The sequence below is a fragment of the Nicotiana sylvestris genome, chromosome 6 (assembly GCF_000393655.2).
Source record: "Nicotiana sylvestris chromosome 6, ASM39365v2, whole genome shotgun sequence".
Lineage (NCBI taxonomy): Eukaryota > Viridiplantae > Streptophyta > Magnoliopsida > Solanales > Solanaceae > Nicotiana > Nicotiana sylvestris.
The window spans coordinates 12,872,189-12,883,165 of record NC_091062.1 but is presented as its reverse complement, the minus strand read 5'-3'; the positions used below and the strand labels follow the sequence as shown (position 1 = coordinate 12,883,165).

General features: G+C 38.7%; 1 protein-coding gene across 1 annotated transcript; it reads left to right on the top strand.

Moving 5' to 3' along the window:
* Nucleotides 1-9,027: 9,027 nt before the first annotated feature.
* Nucleotides 9,028-10,484, top strand: LOC138870268 (uncharacterized). The gene is made up of 4 exons (XM_070148064.1): nt 9,028-9,448; nt 9,795-9,938; nt 10,068-10,235; nt 10,336-10,484. Exons 1-4 carry the CDS (start codon nt 9,028-9,030, stop codon nt 10,482-10,484), a joined length of 882 nt encoding a protein of 293 aa, XP_070004165.1.
* The last annotated feature ends 493 nt before the right edge of the window (nt 10,485-10,977 follow it).

Genomic DNA, 10,977 nt, shown 5'->3' with positions numbered 1-10,977 from the left:
CCCAAATTCGTTCCTTAGTCCAACACAGACCAAAAGGAGTTAAAGAATATGTTGTTGCCTTAAAAATTGACCAGCATCCTATTCTTGCCACTCGAGAGGAACAATTTATCACCCTTCAAATCCGAGATGATTTTCCCAGGCAATGGAGAGATCATGGTTTTACCCATATCCATTTTGGTGCTATCCGAATCGCTTTAACATATCACGGAAGAAAAGGTCAACCTGTTGTAGCTCGACTTTCTCTTCTAGATACAAGATACTTGGAGTACCAACATGCAAATTTGGGTACTACAACAGTTACCCTGAATGCTGGGACTGTCTTCATAACTATCTTTCCAAATTTCAACATGTCCCTTTATGATCCACACTTAACCGAAGCACTAAAAATCCAAGTCCAAATCCAAGGAGCCCCTCAAGCCAAAAGATTCCATCCAAGCCACTCTTCATCACCAAATGGCGTGGCGAGTCCAAAATAATGCCATGGATCTTTGTCTTCCCAGAGGAGAAAATGCTTTGCTCTTAAGTATTGATGCTACCAAAAGAAAAACCATGTGCACCCAAATACCCAGGCAAATTTCCTGAGATGAACTTGTCAAAATTCTTCCTGAGTCCTGGATCAAAAATTATGAAAAGTTAAGAAAACCGGAGGAATCTCTGCAATCTGGTGAACCAAATTTTACCAAAAGAAATGACAAAACCGTCTGCATAAGCTTTGACAATTCCCATCTCAAAAACACCCAATAAAACCATATTTTCTTGCCAAATGATTCAACCCAAAGATACAATAGATACAAACCCTGAACCTGATGGAGAGTTCTTTTGGAATATACAAAGCATCATGGAAGAACATGACTGGTGTCAAAATTTTGACAGATAAGGAAAAAGGGCTTAGTGGTTCAAATGCCCCTTTACGAGATACTGCCCTTAGGATCTTGATTGCGACTACCAAGACTGTTGGAAGATCCAATTGGAGAATATGATGAACACCACCAGCGTCATTGGAAAAGGTTCGGCCTCAACAAAACCAAACCAAAATCCAAGAAAAAGGGGAAGACCACTGAAAAACAATTTCGAGCCAATTATAAAAATAAAGATCCTTCAATTGGCTCATTAAGCCGTCTAGGTAAATATGAATTTCTTGTCAGTTACAAACCCCAGGAATGGTCAAAATTACTAGAAAAATTCACTCCAAGCTGGGAGGATAGTGAAACCACACCCAAACCCAAATCACCATCCACTCATACCCCAAAATCCAAAAAGCTACCTGAACCTGAAACTTCACCAACTCAAAAAACCACAAATCCCACATAACCACAGATATTCATGCTAAGTCCTTCAAGCTCCAGTCATACCCTAGTTTTTCCTTAACTCCAACCTTTTGAAAAAGAGGTTATAAGCCATGCTCCAAAAATTCCCAAGAAAAACATAGTGCTACCTACTGGAGAAAAACCTCCAACAAGTGACATCGAAGCAACAATGAACTGGCAATCAGAAAACTCCATTTGCCAAAACAAGGTGTTGAACAACATTGGCAACACCATAAAGAATGTGGCCCATACACAAAACAAAATGATGAGCAAAGTGGAAACAATTGAGAAAAAGATGGAGCAAATATCGTCTCACCATGCCGGACTAATCAAATCCTTGGAACTGAGGTTGGCAAATTTACAATACGAGATTTGTCCTCCAGGAACTTCACTTTTCCAATTTTTACAACAACAACAAAAGGAGACGATTTCCTTCAGAGAACAAATTCAACTTTTGAGAAATGACCACTTTAAGCCACAAAAGACCCCAGTTTTCCCCTCAAAACCTACCTTTTTCCCTATGTCTCCACAAGCATATTCCCCACCTAAATTAGACTACACCTTTTCTACTTTTCCATCTACCTCACAAAATCCAATCACTTTTACCCAGCACTTAAAATAAGAACATGATTTTGATATTGCAAAAATGGTTTGGGAAAGGAAGGACGCTCTTGCGGCGCAAAAACAAACAAAGAAAAGGCGAGACCAAGGAGAAAATTTAAAGGGATCGAACCCCAAAAATTTGATGATTTCTGACCAGAAGGCTCCATACCTCTATGTCTCCCAACCAAGATACATATCAGAAGAAGATACTCCATGGTCGGAATCTCTGAATTCATCAAACGATGAAATAATGGAAGATAGCTCTCAATCAAGCAATGAATCCAAAATAAACTCTTCCGAAGATGACAGCCCCCCAATATTTGTAAATCAGCCAAGAGACTAAGAAGTATCTGAAGTAGATGAGGAACAAGAAGGCATAACAGATGAACCAATCCCAGAAAGAAGATATGAGGCCATGGCGTCAAAACCAGTTAGAACTGGCTTCCACACTTTCACCTTAGATGATGTCAAGGTTTCAAGATGGCCTCAAAGGATCCAAGACTTCTATAGTTGGATGGTGACCAAAAATTTGGTGGAATGAGAAAAGTATATCATCCTGTCAGAACTCACTTCACGGTTCTCAGGAATTCTCAGAGATTGGTGGAACTCACTTGGAATTCAAGACAAAAATACTTTTCTTACTTCCCAAGATTTTACCTTCAACATCAGAATCCTACATGAAGTCTTCTGCGGAGATACTGGCTAAAGACGGGAGAAAATGCAAAGACAACTCTTCGAGATGAAGTGTGTATCATTCGACAGAAATGACATTGACAGGTATTTTCAAAAAATGGCGAAGATATACTTCGAGATCGGTGGAGACATCAATCTAAAGCAAGCCTTTGTCTCTTCCCTTCCAAAGTTGTTGGCAACCCAAACCATGACCATCATTGAAGAAAAGTTTCAGTCTATAACAATCCCTCAAATTGGTTATATCAGGAAAGCTATTTTTGTCGCATTAGATGACATTTGTACGAAGCGCTCTGCCCTAAAATAAATTATCCAACACAATCCAGCGCTTGACAAAGTATGTCGCAAATCTGACCTAATCACCGGGTCAGGATGTTCCTACCACACATCTAGGCAACGGAGAGAATTTAGGAGGTTTAAATGGCCAAGAATTCCAGATGGGAAATCAAGGTCCAAGAGATGCACAAAATATTTCAAGCATAGAAGGCCAGGAAATTTTCACAAGAAAAACAGATGTTTTAATTGCCACAAGATTGGACATTTCGCTAAAAACTATCCCCAATCGAGAAGATCTGTCAAACTCCTTGAAGAGACTGAAGATTACACTGGCATACATCTCGGAAAAGATGAGGACCTTGAATCCATATTCTTTGTGGATGATGAACCTAATGAAGAAACTTTATTCTCTCTTGAGGTCTATGAAAATCAAGGCAATGATCAATACCAAATTTCAGAACCAGTGATCGAAGCCCGAGAGGAGATCAACGCTCTCGTGGCCGTTCCTCAAGTAGAACTCAAGGTCTATTCATCCAAATGGGATAAACCAACTCGTGTTATTGCTTTCATCGACATCGGAGCTGCTTCCTCACTCATAAATCCTGTTGTTCTCCCTAAAGATCAATAGGTGTCGCACTTTAAGGATTTTTACACTGCATCAAATGGAATCCTGACTACCACCGTTATCACAAAGCATCCAGTCATAATTGAGTTCTTTCCAGGATTGAAATATAGAACCAAGCTGATAAGGTCTGATGTACCAGGAAAAGATCTTATTGTTGGATTTGACATTTACAGACAACTTAGGGATCAACTCCAGATCAAGGCTAACGGGATAGCTTTTAAAAAGCAGTTCAAACTTTATTCTGAGATTCCAAGGCTATTCCAAATCACCAATGACGAACAAATCAAAGAGATTGAGCAAAATCTCAATGAACATTCATGTGCTGAATCTCACAAGGATTTCATGAAGAAAGGGAAAAGCCCGTTATGGAAAAACCAATAGTTTTTTTATCAAACTCCCTTTCAAGAAAAATAAAAACATCAATCCGACAAAGGCCAGTCATTCAGGCATGAATCCAGATCATCTTCAGCTTGCAAAGAAAGAATGCAAAGAACTTTTGGAATTTGATCTGATAGAGCCGTTGGATTCACAATGGCATGTGAAGCATTTTATGTCAACAAAAGAGCTGAGCAGACAAGAGGAAAACTTAGGTTAGTTATTAATTACCAGCCACTTAATCATTTCCTCCAAGATGATAAATTCCCCGTCCCAAATAAACTCACTCTTTTCTCCCACTAAGCCAAGGCCAAATATTTTTCCAAGTTTGGTTTTAAATCTGGATTTTGGAAATTGGGAATCCACCCTCAAGAACAACCCAAAATGGGATTTTGCATCCCCGATCATCACTTCCAATGGAAAGTCATGCCCTTAAGGTTGAAAACTGCACCCTCCTTGTTCCAAAAAGCCATGATAAAAATCATCCAACCCATCCTCCATACCTCCTTAGTTTACATTGATGACATCATGTTATTTAGTGATACATTGAAAGAACATGTATATTTACTTCGTCAATTTGAGGCATTGGTAATACAGTCCAGGACCACATATATGTCAGGAATTACTCAAATTTCCGGATACCGGCCTCACAACAAAGCAGATCCAATATTTCTTGGGTGTAATAAATTATGTAAGAGATTTCATCCCAAATATCTCTACATACATTTCACCGCTCATAGAAATGCTCAAGAAAATTGCTCTGTCATGGGGAGAGAAGCAGGATAAAGCAATCAGAAAAATAAAGGAGATATCTAAAAATGTCAAGTCCCTCTACATCCCTTCATATGGAAAGAAGATACTGCAACTGATGCTAGAAATGAATATTGGAGTGTTGTTCTATTTCAAGAAAAAGATGGCCAGAGGAAAATATGCGGATATGCCAGGGAAAGTTCAAAGATGCCGAGCAACATTATCAATCCACTTTCAAGGAGATTCTTGCAGTAAAGAATGGAATCAAGAAATTCAATTTCTTCCTTATTCATACAGAATTTCTAATAGATATGGATATGAAGGCCTTCCCAAAGATGATCCAGATAAATACAAAAAAAATTCCCAATCCTCAACTTCTCAAATGGGCTCAATGGTTCTCTCCATACAAATTTCCAGTCAAGCACCTGAAAGGAAAGGATAATATTTTCGCGAATTTTTCTGTCTCGACCGGAAGAATTCTCAAAAAGATTTTCCCCAGCAAAACTGAAATCAAAGCAAAAGCTAATTAGCCACATATTCATGCTTTCAAATATACCGGGAACAAGTTCATTAAAGCCAACAGATCATCCACCGGAGTTGTTCAACCTCATGGATCCCTTTGATCCGTCAATTATTATGGAAAGAAGAACTTATTATGAGCTCCAAGTTTTCCGGCAACATGGAGGATCCATTCTCAAGCCATATGGGGTCAATCCAGAATATCCGTTATGCCATATATTCATAGCTCAAGCCAAGGATTTTCCACAAGAACTATTATGGTTTTTCTGGAACATATGCCATCAGTATCATATTTTCATGGAATTCAAATGCAACGTCTTCAAGGATATTGATAACATTGCACCAGCCCTTAAAGTATTTTTGCTATGGTTCAAACCTAGAAGATATTGGATAAAATATTTCAATGATTCCTACACATCAAAGGTATTCATGTTCCACAGGCCAGTGAAGATTATTAATGGAAAAGTTCAGGCACAAGCAGAGGCATCATTCTGGTGGAAATTTCCCGCATCCATTTTATCAATGGAGGAAGAATATAGCGAGGCACAAAGAATCCTTTTCCAGCAAAATAGGTGCATCCCGAGAGAGATATGGCCAAAAGATTGGGCAAGCTGAAATTATACCAACACTCATCCTCACTGGGAAAGAGTCCGGGAAGCAGCAAAAGAGTATCATACCCCATACGAAGTCATCCGAGAAAAAATCACTCATGACATTTCCAGATTAAAGTTGCGGATTACATCTCTCAATCCAAATGAGAAAGAACACAACGGAGAAGGACCATCAAGTTCCAGACATTACTACACTAGGTCTTTGAAAAGATGCCTAGTAGACAACCCTAGAATCAATGAAGGATAATTATTTAAATCCCTACTAATCCCACCATAATCCTACATTACCCACCAAAATCCCCTTCAAAATCATCTACCCATGCCAAAATAAATTTCTACATCTTTCCATACTATCCGGGCCCCACTTCCACTTGTTTTCACATACTTCCACATGCTTCCACGTGCTTCGTCACATGCAACACTATAATAACCCATAAATTTCAAACAAGGACATATGAGTCATTTAACAAAAAAAGGGTCGTAGCCCACCAGATTTCAATCTGGGAAAAAGGTAAAAGCAAGGAAAGGGATTTAGGGAAGGGGAAGGACTCACGACACACACAAAAGAAAAGAAAAAAAGGGCTTTGGGTAGTAGAAAGATTCTAGTACAGGGAAAACTCACGGGTAACAATTAGTTAAGGGAAAATCTAGTGAAAAGCTTGGCATCCACTTTTGAAAACAAAAGAAAATGTGAGATTTGCACTTTTCTTCCATCGAAGAGCACCAGGATAATTCAACGAAGAGAAACTAACTAAACAGAGAAGAAGAAGGCAAATTTTTGAACTTAATTTATAGATTTGATTCATAAATTCCATAACTATACAGTTGGGGTAAGAATTAGTTGAAGAATTAATATTATGAAATAATGGAGTCCGTGGAATTTTAATGAATTGGTACCATAGGTTTAGGGTTATAAACTTATATAGTTTGTCTATGCCACAAAAAAAAAGGAATATTCCTTCAAAAACCTTTCTATTTTGTTAGTGATTGGTAATCAAATATGATTGCTACTAATATTGGAGATATTGGAAAAAACATTACAATGTAATTTTGATAGCATTGAGTTGGGATACTGAAATGGTCTTGATATTCCAAGTAGAATATGAGGGATTTGTTGGGTTATTATAATTCAGCGAATTAAGAGCCAAATATGAAACTCTGAGGGTTGAGCATTCTAAATTAGCTACGAATTAGCCTAAACATGGAAAATTAACATGAGATCAATATCATGTAATTATAGATTGATTGGATGAAGTTGTACGAATTGCTCGAGGTGAAGCATTTGGTATTTCAGCACGAGTACTATAAGTAGTAATCTTACTGCAATTTGTGTTTTCATAACTTGCATGATTTACACATGATTTTTAATATGAATATGTTACCGATTATTTAAAGTTGCATGTGGGACAAGTTTTTTAATCGATATGATACCGAAATAGTTATTGGAGAAAATTACCGTTGTTTTAAATATTTTCGTTGTCACTAGATCTGTTTTACCATTACTTGAATTTACTGTTATCGAAAAGAAATTATATGATTTGATAAGAACCAAAATGCCCTATATCGTTTTAAAATATTTTCTATGGGTATATACGGATTACAGAGATAAGTATAAATAGGAGTAGACATTGAAGGATTCCGTAGCTAACGGCGGATTCGTTAGACCTGGTGCACCTTGTATTTACCGATTACAGAGTATAGTTATAGCCCTCGCTAGTAGGAAGGTAGAACTAGCATACCGTTACCGATTTCCCTCGAGTAGGGACTACCGTTATATTTGACTTCTTGCGAAGAAGTCCACAGTTATACTGATTACATGATCCGTTCATTGAAACCTCCCAAAATGTGAATACTGATATTATACAGTGGTTACCGAGCTTATTAATGAATTGTATTTTTATTATACTACAAAAAAAGTATGATGAGACTGAAAATTATTTCTTGTTTCTGAAAGGGCATTTTTATGTTATTTTCTGTTTGAGATACTAGCATGTTTTCTAACTTGTCTCCAATAAAAATGGTTGTGGTTAAGTGTTATTACTCACAGAGCTAGCGACTCATTCCCCGCTAATATTTTTTATAGAGACAGCAGTTGAGGCGGGCGAGGATTTCGTTAATTAGAGCGCACATGTTGATAGTTCTTGGTGAGCCTCGTACTTATTCGACTGGGCGGAAATTTTTATCAATTGTTATGGTCTTTTCCTTGAACTCTTAGAGTCGCTCCATGTTCATTCCTTAGTTTCTTGAGTATTCTTCGTTATTATAGACTTATGTTGAGTATCATTCTTATTTATCAAAGTTGGAGATAAATTAGTATTTCTAGTGGTTATTTGGTGGTTTAGTTATGGTGGAGACTTGTATTGGTTAATTGACAAGTTGTCAAATTTTTTGGTATGATATTAGGATGTTTGGTTGTTGATTTGAGACAGGACAATTTTTTTTAGGATGGTCCAAAAACAGGGGAAACTCTGTCCGTTTTTCTGTAAAATTACCGATGAGGCTTACTTAGGAGCAATTGCTCCTAAGCGCCGGCCACAATCCCAAATTGGGTTGTGATAAAGTTGGTATCAGAGCTTCGGCTTTAAGTCCCGAGTCATGGAGCAATGTTTAGTAGAGTCTTGTTCATGGGTATGTTGGCGCCCATACTTATGATCTTGAGGCTACTGAACATTTAGGAATGTTTTCCCTTCTTTCATTCTTTGATCATGCGTTGAGATAACTTGAGATTGACTTTGGAATATTTCTTTCACAGATGGCTAGGACACGCACACCCTCATCTGCTGGACGTGGTGTTGGACGTGGTACTACCCGGGGTGGAGGTCAAGTTGGGGTTCATCAAACAAGAAAACAGACTGCTCCTCAACCTCAAGTTGGGAACATGGGTCAAACCCAAGCTATTATGCCAGATCAAGTGCAAGAGCAGGGAGTTCAGAACGCTCCACCACCAGTACCAATTGTTTTACCTACTGTTGCCTTACCTGCGGACGCAGTGTCAAGGTTATTGAATATGTTAGAGGCATTGATGCATACTCAGGAAGGAATTTCAGCTCCTCAGGCTACTTTACCGACATAAGCACCTGCACAGACTCAGACTTTTGGAAATAAGGAAGTATCCCTACAAGAGTTTCTGAAATTGAAATCACCAAAATTCACAGGTTTTGATAATTTAGAAGATCCTCAAGGTTTCTTGGATGGGACACTTAAGGCATTACCTGCTCTTGGATGTTTTAGTGAGAGAGTCGTGGAGCTCACAACATACAAACTAGAGGATATGGCCAACACATGGTATGAAACTTTATTGCTAGGAAGGCCAGCAGGAGCAGCAGCACTAACATGGGACGAGTTCACTAAGTTGTTCAAGAATCATTTTCTTCCAGACAGTCTGATGCAACAATATGCTAGAGACTTCGAGAGACTGGTTCAGACTCCAGATATGGATGTGTCAACATATAACACTAAGTTTTGTAAGTTGGCTATATATGCTCTTCACTTAGTGCCTACCGAAGAAGCTCGAGTTCAAAGGTTTGTTGATGGATTGGTTAGTCGTCTATACACTGTAGTAGCCCCACAGATGAAGACTTTATCCTACTCTAATATAGTTGACCTTGCTAGAAAGATAGAAAACAAGGGACATGAGGAGCATGCAGCTAGTGATTTACGTAAGAAGGCCAAGACAGGAGGGACTTTCAGAGGTGATTTTAGTGAAAATAGATAAGCAGGAAATCAGGGACAACAACAACAACAACAACAGGGTTCTCAGATAGGAACACACATGTCTTCACAGACCACCTTACAAACAAGGTAATAGGGGACCATCATCTTCTGGATATCGTAATTCTGGGCAGATATATGCCACTACTCCAGTCTGCCAGACTTGTGGTAGATCACATTTGGGCCAATGTCGTGTTCTAACTAGAGAGTGATTTTGGTGTGGCCAGTTGGGACATCACTTGAGGGATTTCCCTCGGCCTCCGAGAAATTTCAACCAGGCTTCTATTTAGTCAGCTGCACCGACTCAGACTACTCGTAATACTTTAGGTGCTACAGGTACACGAAATAGAGGTCGAGGTGCTGGAGACCATGCTATTGTGAATCAAGGACAAGGGAATGCTGGTAAAGGTCAGGCGAGAGTTTTTGTATTTACTAGACAGGATGCCCAGGCCTCGAATGTTGTGGTTACAGGTATTCTTTCCGTCTGTTCATTTGATGCACTTGCGTTGATTGATCCGGGATCTACTCACTTCTATGTGTCCTCGTACTTTGCTTTGAGGTTTAGTAGATAGCCTGAGCTATTGAATGATCCCTTTCTAGTTGCTACTCCTCTTGGAGAGTCTCTATTAGCTGAATATGTGTATCGTGTTTGTCAGATTCGGGTTGAGGGTAGAGATACTCTAGCTGACCTTATTATACTTGATATGATTGACTTTGAAATGCTGATGGGAATGGATTGGTTATCCTCTTGCTATGCTATAGTCGATTGTCATGAAAAGATAGTTAAGTTGAGATACCAGATGAACGCAATTTTATTCTAAGAGGGAGTCAGGTTCCAGAGACTTGCAAAATTGTATCTTTTATAAAGGCTCAACGACTTCTGAAGAAAGGTTGCTGGGTCTCTTAGCTATTGTAAATGATACAAGAAAGGAAACAGTTAGTATAGAAAATGTACTAGTGGTGAGAGAATTTTCTGATGCATTTCCTGAAGATTTACTAGGATTACCTCCAATATGATAAATATACTTTGGTATTGATTTGCTACCTGACACACAACCCATATCGATACCCCCATATCGAATGACACCAATAGAGTTGAGGGAGCTAAAGCAACAGTTACAGGATTTATTAGATAAGGGTTTTATTAGACCTAGTGTATCACCATGGGGTGCACCAGTACTGTTCGTAAAGAAGAAAGATGGATCCCTGAGAATGTGCATTGACTACAGGCATTTGAACAAGATAACAATACGCAATAAATATCCTTTGCCTCATATAGATGACATGTTTGATCAGTTACAAGGAGCTGCTCACTTTTCAAAGATTGACCTCCGTTTTGGTTATCATCAACTTAGAATCAAAGATGAAGATATTTCTAAGACTACTTTCAGAACTCGATACGGGCACTGTGAGTTTCTTGTGATGCCTTTCAGACTGACAAATGCTCCAACTGCATTCATGGATTTAATGAGTAGAGTGTTCAAGCCGTTTTTGGACAGCTTTGTAATAG

Bases quoted from the DNA above. Each gene is read 5' to 3' on its own strand.
- LOC138870268 (XM_070148064.1), top strand. From the start codon at position 9,028: ATGGCCAACACATGGTATGAAACTTTATTGCTAGGAAGGCCAGCAGGA. The intron at 9,939-10,067 runs GTATTCTTTCCG...ATCCCTTTCTAG, and splicing joins CTCGAATGTTGTGGTTACAG to TTGCTACTCCTCTTGGAGAG. The intron at 10,236-10,335 runs GTCATGAAAAGA...TCTTTTATAAAG, and splicing joins TTGCTATGCTATAGTCGATT to GCTCAACGACTTCTGAAGAA.